Raw genomic sequence first — 20,586 nt, 5'->3', positions numbered from 1 at the left:
TTTTGTCCTTGTTTTTTTATTTGGCTATGTCTGAACAGGCGGGCTGTGTGTTCTTTGTTGTTTGCTCGTCTGTGGGCACGATACTTTTCACCTCCTTCTCCAATTGGCAGGCTCAGTCGCTCAGATATGGTACAGCAGAGCAGGTCTAGCTGAAGAGGAGTTGCTGGGATTGGTTGTTTGTGCCAGTTACTACAGCCACCAGGGCAGGTCGGTAATCAGTGCAGGGCAGGTTCCATTAGGCTGTGCCTGTGCTGCTTTGTGGTGTGATGTTAAGCGCATGGTGAAGGTAGGCAGAATGGAGGGGGGATATTGTGATGTGTGGAGCTAATATGGGTATGGGAGAGAGGAGAGAGGAACAGGAGCCAAAAACATACATACAAACAAAAAAGAGTGTTAGGGAGCTTGCCGTTGGAGTGGAGATGAGAAAGTATGAAATGGAGAAAAACAAAAAGGGGAAGAAGAAAAAAAAGAAAAGAATGAATAAATAAAAATTAGAAAGAAAAAAGAAAAGAAATGCTCCCAGGGATCCCACCGGTGTGGCTACGAGATCTGGGGAAGTTGTCCCTGGTGTTGAAGTACAACCTGGCTAGGAGGCGTAGAGGTGTCACTCAGCGCCAGTATTCAGGGGACAGGAAGAGAAAGAAATTATAGAGAAACGAGAAACTGAGTAATGAAGAAGACAAAAAGGGAAAAAGAGGGAAAAGAAAACAAAACAAATTTTAAAAAAAGAACAAGACAAATCCCCCCCAAAAAGAAAAAAAAACACGAAAAAAAAAAAACAAATGCTCTCAAGAATCCCTCTGCGCATCTGCGCAAGCTGAAGGGGTAGGTCCCAAGCCGCATAGCACTGCCTGGCCCGAACATCCTCCGAACTTGAGAAAAGAAAAAGAAAACAAACAAAAAACCCCCAGGATCCCACCAGCGTGGCAGCACGGACTGGGAAGCAGTTCCACACTCAAGCGGAGCTCCACAGCCCCTCAGGAAGAAGCAAAGATGGCGCACAGAGCCAGATATTCAACGAAAGGAGAGGGAGGTGGTGAGAGGTAAGGAAGAAATCAAGAGAAGTGGAAAAAAGCAACACCAGCAGCCAAAAATGGCACTCAGGGAGTCGGCCAGTGCAGGCGGGTAGAATCCAAGTAGCTGGTTCTTCCCGGCCAAGAGACTGTGGCCGCGGGAAGCAGAGGAGGCCGAGTGGGAGTGAAGAAGGGTGGGGGGTGGGAAAGCGTATATCGCCAGTTACCGGTTGTTCTGTCTCCTGCTGGAAGCTCCGTGAAGCTGCTTTCTCATACCCCGTATTCGCTGGTCTCTGATAGGAGTCCAAGATGGTGGATCCGTGCTGTGTTAGCTGATAGGGGACCTCTGCATTTATGTCTCTTCCCTCTCTGTTCTCTGTCAGTTTCTTTCTCCATTTGATGCTTGGCTGAGTTCTTTATCTCTTCATTTGATGTTTAGGGTTTCAGAATTGCTGTTTTCTCTGTTTGGCTTAGTTTTTCGGATCTTTGCTGTGGAGGGATGGCATGGTGCTTCTGCCTAGAGTGCCTTGTTGCTGGAAGTCCTTGACACCTTTGGTTTTTGACACTTTAAAGAGGTCTTTTGCAGTTGATTTGCCCAGTGCAATGAGTCTTTTGATTTCTTCACTGCGGCTTCCATGGCTGTTGATTGTGGTTCCAAGTAAAATGAAATCCTTGACAACCTCAATCTTTTCTCCATTTATCATGATTTTGCTTATTGGTCGAGTTGTGAGGATTTTTGTTTGCTTTATGTTGAGGTGTAATCCGTACTGAAGGCTGTGGTCTTTGATCTTCATCAGTAAGTGCTTCAAGTCCTCTTCACTTTCAGCAAGCAAGGTTGTGTCATCTGCATAGCGCAGGTTGTTAATGAGTCTTCCTCCAATCCTGACGTCCCATTCTTCTTTATATAGTCCAGCTTCTCGGATTATTTTCTCAGCATACAGATTGAATAGGTATGGTGAAAAGATACAGCACTGATGCACACCTTTCCTGACTTTAAACCATGCAGTATCCCCTTGTTCTGTTCAAACGACTGCCTCTTGATCCACGTACAGATTCGTCATGGGCACAATTAAGTGTTCTGGAATTCCCATTCTCTGCAATGTTTTCCATAATTTGTTAGGATCCTCACAGTCAAATGCCCTTTGCATAGTCAATAAAACACAGGTAAACATTTTTCTGGTATTCTCTGCTTTCAGCCAGGATCCATCTGACATCGCAATGATATCCCTGGTTCCATGTCCTCTTCTAAATCTGGCTTGAATTGCTGGCAGTTCCCTGTTGATATACTGCTGTAGCCACTTTTGAATGATTTTCAGCAAAATTTTGCTTGCAAGTGATAATAATGATATTGTTCAATAATTTCCGCGTTCGATTGGATCATCTTTCTTGAGAATAGGCATAAATATGGATCTCTGCCAGTCGATTGTCCAGGTAGGTGTCTTCCAAATTTCTTGGCATAGATGAGTGAACACTTCCAGTGCTGCATCCATTTGTTGAAACATCTCACTTGGTATTCCGTCAATTCCCGGAGACTTGTTTTTCGCCAATGCCTTCAGTGCAGCTTGGACTTCTTCCTTCAGTACCATCGTTTCCTGATAATATGTTACCTCCTGAAATGGTTGAACGTTGACCAATTCTTTTTGGTATAGTGACTCTGTGTATTCCTTCCATCTTCTTTTGATGTTTCCTGCGTCGTTTAATATTTTCCCCGCAGAATCCTTCCGTATTGCAACTCAAGGCTTGAATTTTTTCTTCAGTTCTTTCAGCTTGAGAAATGCTAATTTTGTTCTTTCCTTTTGGTTTTCTAACTCCAGGTCTTTGCACATGTCATCATAATACTTTGTCTTCTCAAGCTGCCCTTTGAAATATTCTTTTCAGCTGTTTTACTTCATCATTTTTTCCTTTTACTTTAGCTACTCAATGTTCAAGAGCAAGTTTCAGAGTCTCTTCTGATATCCATTTATGTATTTTCTTTCTCTCCTGTCTTTTTAATGATCTCTTGCTTTCTTCATGTATGATGTCCTTGATGTCATTCCACAACTCATCTTGTCTTTAGTCATTAGTGTTCAACCCCTCAAATCTATTCTTGAGATGGTCTCTAAATTCAGGTGGGATATACTCAAGGTCGTACTTTGGCTCTCGTGGACTTGTTCTAACTTTCTTCAGTTTCAACTTGAACTTGCATATGAGTAATTGATGGTCTGATCTGCAATCGGCCCTTGGCCTTGTTCTGACTGATGATACTGAGCTTTTCCATCATCTCTTTCTACAGATTTAGTCGATTTGATTCTTGTGTATTCCATTTGGTAAGGTCCATGTGTATAGTCACCGTTTAAATGGTGAAAAAAAGTTATTTGTACTGAAGAAGTCACTGGTCTTGCAAAATTCAATCATACAATCTCTGGCATCATTTCTATCACCAAGGCCATATTTTCCAACTACTGATCCTTCTTCATTTCCAGCTTTCACATTCCAACCACCAGTAATTATCAGTGCATGTTCGATCAATTTCAGACTGCAGAAGTTGGTAAAAATCTTCAATTTCTTCACTTTGGCCTCAGTGGTTGGTGCATAAATTTGAATAATAGCTGTATTCAGTAGTCTTCCTTGTAGCCATATAGATATTATCCTATCACTGACAGCACTGTACTTCAGGATAGATCTTGAAATGTTCTTTTTGCTGATGAACGCAACACCATTCCTCTTCAAGATGTCATTCCCGGCATAGTAGGCCATATGATCATCCAATTCAAAATGACCAATACCAGTCCATTTCAGCTCACTAATGCCTAGGATATCGATCTTTATGCATTCCCTTTCATTTTTGACGATTTCCAATTTTCCTAGATTCATACTTTGTACATTCCAGGTTCTGATTATTAATAGATGTTTGCAGCTGTTTCTTTTCATTTTGAATCGTGCCACAACAGCAAATGAAGGTCCCGAAAGGCTGACTCCATCCATGTCATTAAGGTCGACTCTACTTTGAGGAGGCTAGGGGACCTAATATTGGCATAAATAGGATACAAACTGTCTTAGTCATCTATGCTGCTATAACAGAAATACCATAATGGATGGCTTTAACAAAGAGAAATTTATTCTCTCACAGTCTAGGATGCTGGAAGTCCAAATTCAGGGTGCCAGCTCCAGGGGAAGGCTTTCTGTCTCTGTCAGCTCTGGGTGAAGGTCCTTGTAATCTATCTCCCCCTGGTCAAGGAGCTTCTCAGCACAAAGACCCCGGGTCCAAAGGATACACTATGCTCCCAGTGCTTCTTTCTTGGTGGTATGAGGTCTCCCTGTATCTCTGCTCACTTCTCTCTTTTATATCTCAAAACAGATTGACTTAAGACACAATCTAATCTTGTAGATTGAGACCTGCCTCATTAACATAACCACCATTAATCCTACCTCTTAACATCATAGTGGTAGGATTTATAACACATAGGAAAATCACATCAGATGACAAAATGGTGGACAATCACGCAATACTGGGAATCATGGCCTAGCCAAGTTGGCACACATTTTAGGGGGACACAATTCAATCTATAACACAAACCATAACTAACAATGAACAAACACTAGAAGATAAACTAGATAACTGGGATCTCCTAAAAATTAAACACTTATGCTCATCAAAAAATTTCACCAAAAGAGCAAAAAGAGAACCTACCAATTGGGAAAAAATTTTTGGCCATGACATATCTGACAAGGGTCTAATCTCTAAAATCTGTAAGATACTGCAACACCATAACAATAAAAAGACAAATAATTCAATTAAAAAATGGGCAAAGGATATCAACAGACACTTCACCAAAGAAATGCTTGCCATCACTAGTCATTAGAGAAACGCAAATCAAAACTACAATGAGATAATATCTCATTCCAACATTACTGTCATGAATCAATAAAATGGAAAATAACAAATGTTGGAGAGGTTGTGGGGAGATTGGTACTCTTGTGTACTGCTGGTAGGAATGTAAAATGGTACAAACCCTATGGAAAATGATATGGCACCTCTTCAAAAAGCTAGAAATAGAAATATCATATGATCCAGCAATCCCACTCCTAGGAATATATCCTAGAGAAATAAGAGCCATCACAAGAATAGACGTATGTGCACCCATGTTCATTGCAGCATTATTCACAATAGCAAAAAGATGGAAACAACCTAAGTGCCCATCAACAGATGAATGGATAAACAAACTATGGTACATACACACAATGGAATACTATGCAACGATAAAGAACAATGATAAATCTGCAAAATATCTCACAAAGTGGATGAATCTGGAGGGCATTAAGCTGAGTGAAATAAGTCAATCACAAAAGGACAAATACTGTATGAGGCCACTGTTATAAAAACTCAAGAAAAGGTTTACACATAGAAAGAAACAATCTTTGATGATTACAAGGGTGGGGAGGGGAAATCACTAACTAGATAGCAGGTAAGTGGTAACTTTGGTGAAGGGAAAGACAACACACAATATAGGGGAAGTCAGCACAACATGACCAAGGCAAAGTCATAGAATTTCATAGACACATTCAAACACCCTGAGGTATAGAGTTACTAGGCTGAGAGCTGGGGACCATTGTCTCAGGGGACATCTAGGTAAATTGGCATAACGTAGTTCATAAAGAAAATGTTCTCCATCCAACTTTGGTGAGTGTCTGGGGTCTTAAAAGCTTGTGAGTTGCCATCTAAGATACATCTACTGGTCCCATCCCGTTCAGAGCAAAGGAGAAGAAAACCAAAAACACATGGGAAATGTTAGTCCATAGGACTAATGGACTACAGGTACCACAGCCTCCACCAGCCTAAGCCCAAAACAACTAGATGGTGACGGGCTACCCACACCTACCGCTCTGACAGGAATCACAATAGAGGGTGCCAGACAAGAGCTGGAGAAAAATGTAGAACAAAATTCAAATTCTCAAAAAAAGACCAGATTTAGTTTCTGACAGAGACTGGAGGAACCCCGAGACTATGGCACCCAGACACCCTTTTAACTCAGAGCTTAAGTCACTCCTAAAGTTCACCCTTCAGCCAAAGATTACACAAGTCTGTAAAACAAACAATAACACACATGAGAAACATGCCTCTTAGCTCAGCCATGTAAATGAGACCAAATGGGCAACACCTGCCCCAAAGTAAAGACAAGAAGGCAGGAAGGAACAGGAAAATGGGACAAATGGAAATGGAGAATCTGCAGTAGAGAAGGTGAGAGTGTTGACACATTGGGAGGATTGCAACCAATGTCACGAAACAATTTGTGTATAAATTGTTGAATGAGAAACTAATTTGCTCTTTAAACTTTCACCTAAAGCATAATAAATAAAGAAGTCTAACTTATAAAAACTTCTGCTCTTCACTTCACACTACAAAGCCTACTTTAGTTAAGACCAGAGTGCTAACTAGAACCTCAAGCTTCTTGCTGTTTCAGAGGAGTTCTCAGGCTCAAACAAGGAATCAAGGGAAATAAGGGGATTTCAGCCATTTTCATGCTCTACCCAAACTGGGTCACCAAGAAAACAATTGTAATTTCTTTCAACGGGGTTAATTCGTACTTCTCCATTTGAATTTGAACAACATCAGAATGCTGTAAAATATTATCACCAAGCCTAGAAATGACAAATTTAAGTTATAACTACCAAAATAATATTTGTATTTAATTTGAGATTAAATAAACTTTTTTTTTCCAAATGAGAGGTTAGACAGATGCAGACTTAACCATTCCACAACCATCTGGAATCCCAGTTACTGCCCCATGCTGAACTCACCATGAGGAGTGGAGAACAGACTGAGTAGGATGATAACACTGGGTTGAACTCCATGTTCTATAAGAACCTTTACAGCTTCAATTACAGTATTTCCAGTGCCTGAAATCAAATGACAACCAAATGCATTAGTAGCAACTTTAACATTAATCTCAAAAAGTCTTTAAAGTAAGGGCAGTTCAGCAATCTAACATAAGACACCACAAGGCAAAGCTTCATTTGAAGGTACCTATTCTTTTTATCAACGGAGCCCTGGTGGCTCAACAGTTAAGTGCTTGGCTGCTAATCAAAGGTTGGCAGTTTGAATCCACCCAACAGCTCCATGGGAGAAAGACCTGACAATCTGCTCCTGTAAAGATTACAGCCTAGGAAACCCTATGGGGCAGTTCTACTCTGTCACATGGGGTCACTATGAATTGGAATCAACTCGATGGTACCTAACAACAACATTCTTTATCAACGATGTTATTTTCAGTAATGGATATGACACATACACTTTGCAGTTATCAAATACATGACATGCCCTAAATTCATGCAATATTTGAAATATCAAATTTAAATCCCCTCTTGGGACTATGCCATGTATGATCTGAGTAAGCTTAGGAAACAGGAAAAAAAAATACGACCTCAAGAGAGAATAAATCCTTGAGAAAATCACTGCTGTACTCATTGGGCTCCAGAGGGGTCAATGTTCTGTGTTCTATATATCACTAAATTCTGTCTTAGTTACCTAGTGCTGCCATAACAGAAATGCCACAAGTGGATGGCTTTAAAGCACAGTTTGGACACAGTTCTGGAGGCTAAAAGTCCGAATTCAGGGCATGGCTCTAGTCTTTGTCAGCAGTCCCATGAGTTCCTTGGTGTTCTTTGGTGTTCCCTGGCATCTGTCTTCCCCTTGTGTATGTGTCTCTGTGTCTATTCCACTCTTTTTATAACTCAGAAATAATTAGTTTCAGGACCCATGCAACTCTAGTATGATCTTATTAATATAACAAAAGAATACGCTATTTCTGAACAGGATCACATTCACTGGTACAGGGGCCAGGGCTTTAATACATATTTTTAGGGTACACAAAATTATAGGGGCCACCCTTCGGCCCCCCAAAATCCATGTCCTTCTCACATGAAAAACACATTTACCCTATCATATCATCACCAAGAGTCTTAACCCATTCCAACATCAATTCTAATTCCAAAATCTTATCTTCTGAATCATCTAAATCAAGTATGGGTGAGATTCCAGGTGTGTTCTGTCCTGGGGCAAAATTCTTTTCCATCTGTGGACCTGTGAAAACTAAAATACAAGTTATCTGCTTCCAAAATAAAATGGTGGGACATGAATAGGTAGACATTTCCATTCCAAAAGAGAGAAACTGGAGGCAAAGAAGGTGTCACGGGTACCAAGCAAGTCGAAATCCCAGCAGGGAAAATTGCGTTAGCTTTCAAGTTCTGAAACTAATCTTCTGTTTTCCAGGCACATCTGGGCAATGGCCCCATCCTCCAAACTCAGGGTACTGGCCTCAAACTCCAGATCCCGGACAGGGCAGCCCCTCAGCCCTGGGTGTCAGCTCACTGAAATGGCATCCTTGTGCCCTTAGTTTTGGGAGGCACCATTCTTCTGGCCCACTGGAGCAGTGACCCCAATCCCTCAGCCCTAGGTGGCTATGTCTCTTGACCCATTGGCACAGCAGCCCTGCCCTCTCAACTTTGGGCAACAGCCCATTCTCTTGGCCTATTGGAATGGCAGGCCCACCATCCAGAAACAAGCTGGCAGCAAACCCACTCTGAAACACTTTAAAATCTAGGGCACAGTGGCTCCACTCTATAAAATCAAGGAAATAGAGGCCCTGTCCCCCATGCTCCTTTGGACAGTTCTGCTGGTCTCTGAACTGCTCCTGGGATAGTCCCTTCCTTTTTTTGAAGGACAACAGATGTTTGCAACAAAACAGCTCCATTGGCCTGTTTCCTGCCTATAGAACTCTAAGAGACAGACAGCTTTAATTCATTTTATCCTGTCTCTGTCCCTTTCAATCTAAGATGACAGGGTTTCTGCTGAGATGGTTGATTAGATCCATTGCTCACAGACCTAATCTCTTTAGCAAATGGTTGTGTTGCCAAAGCCTTAGTGTCCTTTCCAAGGCATGTTCTCTTAGTTTTCGCAATAGAATTTTCTAAATCTTAAAGTTTGGGGTTTTTTTTCGCACACTTCATTTCTCAGTCTATCTCTTTCCTCCCGTATTTTACTATAAGCAACTGGAGAAACCACACTGCATCTCCAAGATTTTGCTTAGAAATCTCCTTAGCTAAATATTCATCACTTACAAGTTCTACTTTCAGCAAAACATTCTAATACTGCAGACAAGTTTTTTTTTACTTTATAACAAGGATCACCTTTATTCCAGTGTTAAAAAACATGTTCATCATATCCTTTTAAAAACTCACCAGAAGCACATTTAATGCCCACATTTCTAGCAACACTGTGTTCATGATAACAGGAGCTTTCCTCACAGCTCTCATTCTTTCTGATCCCTCCTTAGAATGTCCCTTAATATCCAAAATTCTACCAAAAGTCTCTTCAAGGCAGTCTAGGCTCTTACTACCAAGTGCATCAAAATTCTTCCAGCCTCTGCCAATTATCCAATTCCAAAACAACTTCAACGCTTTTGGTATTTGTTAGAGCAGCATCCCCACTCCCTGGTACCAAATACTGTCTTAGTTACCGTCTTAGGCTGGGTTCTCTAGAGAAGCAAAACCAGTAAAGTGTACAAATATATATATATATATAGAGAGAGAGATTTATACCAAGGAAATGGCTCATGTGGTTGTAGAGGCTGTAATGTCCCAAGTCTGTGGGTCAGGAAAGAGGCTTCTCCTGATTCACGTAGATGCAGGGGCTGGCGAACCCAAGACTGGCAGGCCGGAGAGCAGGGCTTTTGCTCACAGGCTGTGAAGATCAACGAATCCCAAGATTGGAAGGCAAGACCACAGGTAAGCTGCTAGCTCAAGTCCCAAGAACCAGAGGTCAGACGAACAGGAGCCAGCTGCAGGATCCAGAATGAGCAAAAGCCCCCGAGCCCTGCCTGAACGTCTGCCCACACTTGATGCAGGCCACTGACTGGCTACTCACAGTAGATCTCATCATGTGGGTGATCACGTATCAGATCTCAACAGGGAAGTAATCACAACATTATATGACTGCCAAAACACTGAGAATCATGGCCTAGCCAAGTTGACACACAATCTTAACCATCACAGTTACGTAGTGCTGCCATAACAGAATACCACAAGTGGGTGGCTTTAAAGAACAGAAATTTATTTTCTCACAGTTCAGAAGGCTAGAAGTCTGAATTCAGGCTGTCAGCTCTAAGGAAAGGTCCTTCTTTGTCTCTTTCAGCTTCCACTAGCTGCTGGCAATCCTTGGTATTCCTGGACTTGTAGATGCATCTGCCTCTATCATCACTTGGTGTTGGTCTTCTCCCTATGTGTCACTCTCCATGTTCACTTTCCCTTTTTATAAGCGACTACTCATAAGGGATTAGGTTCAGGACCCATCCTACTCTGGTATGACTCATTAACATAAAAAAAGAAAACTCCTATTTCCACAGGATCACATCCACAGATACAGCGGCCAGGACTTCAATACATATTTTGAGGGGACACAATTCAATCCACAAGAAATCTTTTGCTTCTATGTGTTCAAGATAGAAGCTATTTGGAGCTAATAAAGTTTGACTAATGTACATTTTCTTATCATACAATAAAAATTCCCCAGTAACTCCAAATCCAACTGAGAAAAACAAATATATTTAGAAACTGTTTTTACCTGTATATAAGGGTACTTAGGAGGCAGACACTAAGTTGAATTTAAACCCTAACCAAAAGGTTACAAATTTCAAATTCAAGCCACTCACTCAGAATTGGATACATCAGAAGGACTTTTCTCCGGTAAATGTCTGGGGGGAACTTGGCATAATATACTTTGGCTCTTTGTGTTTCCTCATCACTCTGAATCAGGATCTTTCCAATTCTTATGGATCTACAGCAGTCTCGTAAACCTTGCTCCATTGCCTCACCTTAAAGAAGAAAATAAAAAAGAAGTAAAAGAAGCGTGCTGTCACAGTATAGGGAGAGCAACTTGGGTCACATAACAATGTATGTATAAATTTTTGTATGAGAGACTAACTTGAATTGTAAACTTTTACTTAAAGTACAACAATAAAAAAAAGAAGTAAAAAAGGGTTGAAGGGAGATAGAGTGAAAGTCCAAGAATAGGACAAAACAGACTTCACGACTATTAATAAAAAGGGCATTGTCAAGAAGGAAGAAATTCTTCTTAAAGTCAACAGCTTTTACTTCTGATGTATTCATATTTTATATTTAGGGCTCGTCATACATTAGGGTAAGGGCTGGTCCATGAAACTAGGGTAAGCTAGTTTTATTGCTGGCTTCCAGGATTAAAGTTGCCATGCCTCCATGATTACAGAAAATAAAATGGTTTGGTAAGCTACTGCTGAGCTGTTTAATATCAGGCATACTTTTATTCTATATTTTGAAGAAGCCTTTAAACTGTCTAAACTTGGGACTCAACTTATGTGACCACATCCATTTAATCTGAAAAAAATATAAAAGATTTATGAAAGAATGGGGGTTGAAGACCAAAGGATCTTTTAGATCAAGGTGGCATCAGAAGACATACCTTAATTCAGCACTGAGTTCAATGACAGAGGCTTTGCAGGCAAACAGTGAAAAAGTAGTATATAGTTTCCCCCACCCAGGGTGTAGTTTGTACTGTGGTGGTTTGCGTGTTGCTGTGATGCTGGAAGCTATGCCACTGGTATTTCAAATATAAGCAGGGTCATCCATGGTGGACAGTTTTCAGCAGAGCTTCCAGACTAAGAAAGACTAGGAAGAAGGACCTGGCAGCCTATTTCTGAAAAAATTGGCCAATAAAAACATTATGAATAGCAGCACAACACTGTCTGATATCGTGCCGGAAGATGAGCCTTCAGGTTGGAAGACACTCAAATTACCACTGGGGAAGAGCTGCCTCCTCAGAGTAGAGTCAACCTTAATGACATGGATGGAGTCAAGCTTCTGGGATCCTCACTTGCTGATGTGGCACGACTCAAAATGGGAAGAAACAACTGCCAACATTCATTAATAATCAGAATGTGGAATGTACAAAGTATGAATCTAGGAAAATTGGAAGTCGTCAAAATGAAATAAAGATTGATATCCCAGGCATCAGTGAGCTGAAATGAACTGGTATTGGCCATTTTGAATTGGACAATCATAAAGTCTACTATACCAGGAATGACAAATTGAAGAGGAATGGTGTCACATTCATCATCAAAAAGAAATTTCAAGATCTATCCTGAAGTACAACACTGTCTGGTGATAGGATAATATCCATATGCCTACAAGGAAGACCAGTTAATACAACTATTATTCAAATTTACGCACAATCGATAAGTCCAAAGATAAAGAAATTGAAGATTTTTATTAAGTCTGCAGTGTGAAATTGATCAAACATGCAATCAAGATGCACTGATAATTACTGGTGATTGGAATGTGAAAGCTAGAAACAAAAAAGGATTGGTAGTTGGAAAATATGGCCTTGGTGATGGAAACAACGCAGGAGATCACATGACAGAATTCTGAAGTATCAGAAGAAGATGGAAGGAATACACAGAGTCACTGTACCAAAAAGAACTGGTTGATGCTCAACCATTTCAGGATGTAGCATATAATCAAGAATCGATGGTATTGAAGGAAGAAGTCCAAGCTGCACTGAAGGCACTGGCAGAAAACAAGGCTCCAGGAACTGACGGAACACCAGTTGAGATGTTTCAATAAATGGATCCAGCACTTCTTTATTGCAAATACCTTTTTTCAACAACATAAACTGCTACTATACCCGTGGACCTCACCAGATGGAATGCACATGAATCAAATTGACTACATCTGTGCAAAGAGATGATGGAAAAGCTCAATATCATCAGTCAGAACAAGCCAGGACCAACTGTGGAACAGATCAATTGCTCACACGCAAGTTCAAGTTGAAGATGAAGAAAATTACAGCAAGTCCACAAGAGCCAAAATATGATCTTTGAGTATATCACACCTGAATTTAGAGACTGTCTCAATGGATTTGACACACTGCACACTAATGACTGAAGAGCAGAAGAGTTATGGAATGACATCAAGGACATCATACATGAAGAAATAAAGAGGTCATTAAAAAGAAAGGAAAGTAAGAAAAGACCAAAATGAATGTGAAAAGAGACTCTGAAACTTGCTCTCAAATGTAGAGTAGCTAAAGAGAAGGGAAGAAATGATGAAGTAAAAGAGCTGAAGAGAAGACTTCAAAGATAAAGTATTATAACGAAATGTGCAAACACCTGGAGTTAAAAAATCAAAAGGAAAGAACATGCTCAGCATTTCTCAAGCTGAAAGAACTGAAGAAAAAAATTCAAGCCTCGAGTTGCAACACTGAAAGATTCTACTGGGAAAATACTGAACGACTCAGGAAGCATCAAAAGAAGATGGAAGGAATACACAGAGTCACTGTACCAAAAAGAATTGGTTGACATTCAACCATTCCAGGATGTAGCATATAATCAAGAACCGATGGTATTGAAGGAAGAAGTCTAAGCCGCAGTGAAGGCATTGGCAAAAAACAAGGCTCCAGGAACTGACAGAATACCAATTGAGATGTTTCAACAAATGGATCCAGCGCTGTAGGTGCTCATTCGTCTATGCCAAAAAATTTGGAGGACAGTAGCCTGGCCAACTGATTGGAAGAGATCCATATTTGTGCCCATTCCAAACAAAGGTGATCCAACAGAATGCGAAAATTATCGAACAATATCATTAATATCACAAACAAGCAGAATTTTGGTGAAGATCATTTTAAAATGGTGGCAGCAGTACATCAACAGGGAACTGACAGAAATTAAGTGGGATTCAGAACAGGACGTGGAACGAGGGATATCACTGCTGATGTCAAATGGATCTTGGTCGAAAGCAGAGAATACCAGAAAGAGTTGTACCTGTGTTTTATTGACTATGCAAAGGCATTCGACTGTGTGGATCACGACAAATTATGGATAACATTGCGAAGAATGGGAATTCCAGAACACTTAATTGTGCTCATGCGGAACCTGTACATAGGCCAAGAGGCAGTTGTTCAAACAGAACAAGGGGATACTGCGTGGTTTATAAGCAAGAAAGGTGTGCACCAGGGTTGTATCCTTTTACCATACTTATTCAACCTGTATGCTGAACAAATAATCTGAGAAGCTGGAGTATATGAAGAAGAATGCGGCATCAGGATTGGAGGAAGACTCATTAACAACCTGCATTATGCAGATGACACAACTTTCCCTGCTGAAAGTGAAGAGGACATGAAGCACTTACTGATGAAGATCAAAGACTACAGCCTTCAGTATGGATTACACCTCAACATAAAACAAAAATCCTCACAAGTGGACCAATAAGCAACATCACGATAAACGGAGAAAAGATTGAAGTTGTCAAGGATTTCATTTTACTTGGATCCACAATCAACACCCATGGAAGCAGCAGTCAAGAAATCAAAAGACGCATTGCATTGGGCAAATCTGCTGCAAAAGACCTCTTTGAAGTGTTGAAAAGCAAAGATGTCACTTTGAGGACAAAGATGCACCTGACCCAAGCCATGGTATCTTCAATCGCCTCATATGCATGCGAAAGCTGGACAATGAATAAGGAAGACCAAAGAAAAATCGATGCCTTTGAATTATGGTGTTGGCAAAAAATATTGAATATACCATGGACTGCCAGAAGAATGAACAAATCAGTTTTGGAAGAAGTACAGCCAGAATGCTCCTTAGAAGCAAGGATGGGGAGACTTCATCTCACGTACTTTGGACATGTTATCAGGAGGGAGCAGTCCCTGGAGAAGGACATCATGCTCAGTAAAGCAGAGGGTCGGCAAAAAAGAGGAAGACCCTCAATGAGATGAACTGACACAGTGGCTGCAACAATGGGCTTAAGCATAGCAACAATTGTCAAGATAGTACAGGAGCAGGCAGCGTTTCGTTTTTTTGTGCATTGGGTCGATATGAGTCGGAACTGACTCAATGGCACCTAACAACAATAACAACCCCGGCTGGAGAAGCACTACCATGACCCCCCTTGGTTTCTGTGAACACAGAGCTATTTTTGAGTCTGAATTTCTTTCAGGAAGTATTTTCCAAAAGTCAGCCATTCTCATACCATCTTCAAGATTTTAGGCTATATCAGAATTCTACCTATATTATTATTACTTAATATTTTCAATAAATTTTATATCATTACTGTAAACATAAAAAACCATTTTCTTTCTAATATATATGAAAATCAACAAATAAATATTAAAGTTAAAAACAATTCTGTCTGTGCATCACTCCAAGTCATTTGGTATGCCCTAGGAGTGCAAGAACCACACTTAGGGAAAACCTGCCTTTGGAAAGGAGCCGAACCTTGAAAACATTTTGCTGGGTGAAAAGTCCATCTCTATTCACCAATTTTAAAAGATTGAACAACATTGTCCTGAGAATCCTACCACTGCTTAAGAGAGGTCTCCTAAAAAAAAAACAAACAACCTTAAAGTTCCTATTTTATTGGAAGTATTCAACTGTTCACAAATATAACCTCATAGCCAGAAGAGAAAAAGGAATTTTTATACATTAAAAAAAGAATTCATCTCTTTCCAGCATACCCTCCCCTGAATCACTTTAAAAGTTGGCTTGTCATGGAGGCATGCCACTAGAGAAGATGCTCTACAGTTAAAATTAGCTAAACTCAGCAACACAACAGCCATGACTACAAGGCACCAGGAGGATAGACAACACAGGTGGTGAGATATAAGCTAAAACAGGCTGCAATTATGACAAACAAGCACACCTTCCTTCTGAAAAACAGCAACTGTTTCTATGCATGAAAAAAGACAAAATGGAAACATGCAAACCTACCGCTTCTCATTATGCTGACCCCGCAATTTCCCTTCTCAAATTTCACTCCTTCATATTTGTACCCTGTTGAGGAGGAATAAAACCAAAGAATTTATCTTTCATCACTGGAGCAACCTACTTATTTTAAAAGGTGCCTATAGTTTAAATCAGATGGGTACAGAGCAACTCTTCTCCAGACACACTATAACACCTTAGGTTCCCTGTGAAAGTAATGAAATTAGTCATGCTTTTTTCATATTTCTTAATTCTTCATAAAAACTTGTGGAGATAAATTGGGAAAGGCAGGCTTCATCAAGTGAGAACAGGTATTATTATAGCATGATATTCATACACATTTCTCAAGTTGAATTCAGAAGAGAATCACTGCACTCAGAGAATGCTGTAATTCCCATCAATTCAAAATGGAACCCAACTGTGACCCACAGCAGAAAGCCTCCTCATTTCATCCCTTTTTATGAGCCTTGATTCTTCCTTAAAAGCAGAGAAGCTGAAGCAGTTACCAAGACATGCTGAAACCTTGGTCTCATCCTGAATTTGTGTCAATTATAATGCAACAAGCTCAACCCTCAATTTTCATAAAGTCAACCCTCTGAATAGAACAATTTTCCACTATTTACTAAAGAACCAAATCAGAACTTCAAGACTGATACATGGATCTTTGGCTGCTTTCTTTTAAATAGTAAAACAAAGCACCTTTTCCAATTCTTATTGCTTTTCTTTGTTGTGTTGTGTTGTGTTGTGTTTGTTTGAGGTCTCATCCTTTTACCTGGAGTTTCAATGCCAAATCATTTATTAACACCAGCAGCTTCCCCACAGAGGACGATAAGCTGCCAGCAATTCTTAACTCTGATCCCAATGGACCATCATAACAGGAAATACCTGTATGCTGAAGAATATTAATTAACCTTTAACTTGAATTGACAAGCAAGCCATTAACAAGAAGTCACCCACATATATTTCTTTACTAAATGTTTCCAAGTTTATTAAGATGTTAACAAGAATAGCTCCACCTAGACTCCTCATTTTGCATATTGATTTTAATCAGACTGCTTTCTTTCCATTTTCCCCCAAGTCCATCTCAGAATACTTATGAGGAAAATATGAGAGTAATGGCCCTGGTTACCTGTTGGAGTGGTTACCATGCATTCTTTATATGGCAGCTGATTCAATCCCTCTTCCACAACAAGTCTGATCTAGAGAATCAAAAAAAGAATAAGTTGAGAACCTGCTGAGAACCTCTTGTTAGCTGTTAGTCTCATGAGCTGAACACTAGGTAGAGAGTCAGTAGCATGCTAGGCAAAACTTCAGCTTTTGGAGGTAGGAAGTGGCTCCCCATCACTTGTTAGATGCAGGGATTCTCCAAATGCCAGGCTGCTTGCTGCTAGGTATCCACCCTCTTTTAGGCACATAATAACCACTAAAATATTGAAGTATGCCTTCTGATTCTCATTCACTTCATCTAGGCTATATTATGAGACATGCAAAATTACAAGTGGCAATAGTCATGACAGGCACCCTTGGAAGTAATATACTCCTGGTTACTCTGGAAATAGTGTTCATTGGGAACTGCTCGGCCTTGTTCAGTACCTTTGAAGTTGCTAAGCTGGATTCTTTTTTAATAAAGGACCACCACAATGTAAATAAAGCCTAAAACTTCCTATTTAAATTAGCAGATAGGCTGAACCAATTTACTGAGCTTTAAGTAGGATCCAGTCTAATGCACTGGAGCTTCTCAGTTAAAGAAAAGGCTCCCAACAATCTTGATATATGGTACAGAGGAAAGAATCACTCAGAACTACTAAGAACAGCCTTCAAAAACCAGATACGGTATTTCTATAAGCAACCAGAACCTAATACAATGCACATTTTCCCCAATCAACATTACATTATTGATTGAGAATCAGGAACAGCAGGGAGAATTGCCAGGCCCAACGCTCTGTTATCACAACACAACACTCTGCTGCAATTAAAAAGGATCAGTGCTAAATGGTTCAGCACTCTGTCAGCCCACAGCAACAGACAGAGGGCCCAAGAACCTCATGACTACGTGTGTGCACAAGCGTGTGCACACTCATCTCTAGCCACCATCTTCTGTGGAGATATATATCTCTTATTAGCAAATTACAAGTGTAGAAGAGGATTCTTTTCTTTAAAGAGCTTAGATTGCCTCCACCTAGAAACACTCCTCCAGGAGTCTTTATCTCCCACCCCATCCCCTGCAACCCTGGGACAGAAATGATAATATATGCAAGCCTTACAGGAAAACATAAAAAACCAGAAAAAGAGTGACTAAAAGGTAGAGAACCTAAGGATCCGAGGGCCAGGGAAGCCAACCCTGGCAAATTTAGGATAAAATTAAAGTCAATTATAATGGGATTCTTGTGCTAGATGAGATAGTGTACTAGAAATCCTCAACAATGGAAACCTAAACAGCTCCAATCCCTACTCCCACCACAAAGGACCATCTACTCCCTCCCCCCACACAAAATACCAGAATCCTCAGAGCTAACTGCAAAGAACAGAGAGATCCAAATTACCATTCCTTCAGCTAAATTATGCCCTAGGTCCTTATTATCTTATTTGACTAAGGTATAATGCCCGCCCTTTCAGGGAAGAATTTTACAATAGGCATGAACCTAACTCATACTTTCTGTAGAAAAAGCCCACAAGGAAAGCAAAAGAAAGAAAGAGGATACATTTTCTACCAGTGGCCACCAAGATCCCTCTTCTCTCCCCAGAATCTATTAAGTCACAAGTTCCTTCCTCCCTGAATCTGTTCTTTGGTTTCATAAAAGCATATAAGACAGAATGACCTATTACCCCAAGAAAGTCAACTACATTTATCTTGGTATAATCCAAGGTATATTAGTGCCCTGGAGGCTCAAATAATTTTAAATAAATTGGTCTCTGAACCAAGAATATTTAATGCCAAAAGTAGAATGGGGTTGTCTACGCTCTTTTAGAATAAATTCCCCAAGTAAAAGCTAAATTAAAAGTTTTTCTTACATTCCCTTTAATAACCTATCTTCTACTCTCTGATTATAACGAGAGGTTAATAAACCACATCTCTTTCCTTCCCAAACTAAATACTGGCAACAGTATTTAGATTGTATGCTCCACAAAGGCCAGAACCATGTCTATAGTCTTCACTGCTGTACCCCCTTCCCCTGAACACAGCCTAGCAAGTGCCTGACACACGTGATTTTAGTATATACTTCATGAATGAATGAACACCAATAACCACAGCAGAAAATGTGTCAACCTCATCCCAAGCACTGAGCATGATGATTAAATATAAACAAAAGAAACACAGTGCTTACCCTGAAGAAAAGCCAATTTGGCCTGAGATCTTCTCAGATTATACTAGTTAAACAGAATTGGGCTTGGTCAATTCTAATAAGAAGTCCCTGAGGAAAGCGCAGACAGTCCAACTTAGTATTTCATATGTGAGGATAGTACAGAAAAGAATAGGCAATTTAAAAATACCTTCATGTAAACTGGTGGGGCAGTGGTTAAGAACTCAGCTGCTAACCAAAAGGTTGGCAGTTTGAATCCACCAGCTGCTCTTTGGAAACCCTATGGGGCAGTTCTACTCTGTCCTATAGGGTGGCTATGAGTCGGAATTGACTTGACGGCAAAGTGTTTTTTTGTTTGTTCGTTTGTTTTCATATAAACTACAAGAAAATGTTAGTCGTTATGCATTACTGGATACCACAAAGGTTAACCACTAGTCTCTTTACATCCTTGCTTTTCTTTTAATGCATACTTCACTTCATTGCCCTAAGATGAGGCATTTAAAGGTTGCTGAGGAACAAATTACAAAGAACCATTTTGAGAAGTAGTGGTACCTGAGGACTATAGGGAATGAGTTCATGGGCAATGGTTTGGGATGAAAGGATATTGACACAGAGGTTTAGTCAGCAGTGGAAACAACACCTCAGAAGCCTAACAAGATAATAGTTATTTGGTATAATCTCTCTCACTCCCAGAATGCTCTAGAACAAAAAAGCCCTTGGCCTTTTGTACCAGGTGCAACAATGAAATGAAAATGGAAAGCCTCCACCTACCAAACGATCCGCAGAAAACATGAAGTCCCCTCTACTGGCTGTCCTAAAAAAAAAAAAAAAGTAGCACAAGTTTTAGTCTAAATAGAGCTTTAAGGTAAAATATTACTTAAGACATACAGTAATACTTATATTAAGACCTACTACATACTAAAAGCTTGAACACTTACATGTACAGACTATTATTGAGGCAAACTATTTTTCACTAGGATACAAGAACCTAAATGGATTGACTGGATATTATTGGAAAATGCTTATTTGATATCAACACTAAGAGACAGAAATTGAAAAGATCATCAGCCCCCACATATTATTCAACTAGGAGATGAAAAAAGCTCCCCCCGGAAGATGGCAGCAAGCCCACAGCTCAAGTTAAGAGGGCACTTTGCAGTAAGAAAACCAGGTTTTCCCCATCATTCCCCTCAGTTCACCTTGATCTAAAACCCATATTATCAACGTAAGTAACCCATCTACTTTGTTTCTAATATTTTTAGAATAAGCATGGGTACAAACAAACACATAGATCCTCTACTTTTGCCATTACTTTCAAGAATGAGTAATCTGGAGTTCCGGCAAAACGGCGCTCTAGGCAGAAGCACCACGCCATCCATCCACAGCAAAGATCCGAAAAACTAAGCTGAACAGAGAATACAACAATCCTGAAACCCTAAAACATCAAATGAAGAGATAAAGAACTCAACCAAGCACCAAATGGAGTGAGAAAACTGACAGAGAACG

At 40.1% G+C, this 20,586-nt stretch overlaps 1 protein-coding gene across 2 annotated transcripts in view; it reads right to left on the bottom strand.

Moving 5' to 3' along the window:
* UPRT (uracil phosphoribosyltransferase homolog) overlaps nt 1–20,586 on the bottom strand; it is a 50,247-nt gene that overhangs the window by 11,586 nt on the left and 18,075 nt on the right. Inside the window, exons 3-7 of one of the 2 annotated variants that reach the window (XM_004380169.2) lie at nt 19,852–19,894; nt 16,908–16,977; nt 15,785–15,847; nt 10,700–10,861; nt 6,792–6,890 (exon numbers count right to left, since the gene is read on the bottom strand). In XM_004380169.2, the coding sequence (XP_004380226.1) occupies nt 6,792–6,890; nt 10,700–10,861; nt 15,785–15,847; nt 16,908–16,977; nt 19,852–19,894 (437 nt within the window). The remainder of the gene's footprint in view (nt 1–6,791; nt 6,891–10,699; nt 10,862–15,784; nt 15,848–16,907; nt 16,978–19,851; nt 19,895–20,586) is intronic. The other variant, XM_023734697.1, reaches the window with a different exon arrangement.

This window comes from Trichechus manatus, unplaced genomic scaffold (genome assembly GCF_000243295.1).
Source record: "Trichechus manatus latirostris isolate Lorelei unplaced genomic scaffold, TriManLat1.0 scaffold00070, whole genome shotgun sequence".
Lineage (NCBI taxonomy): Eukaryota > Metazoa > Chordata > Mammalia > Sirenia > Trichechidae > Trichechus > Trichechus manatus.
The sequence above is the reverse complement of the archived record's forward strand: the minus strand, read 5'-3'. Positions and strand labels throughout refer to the sequence as shown.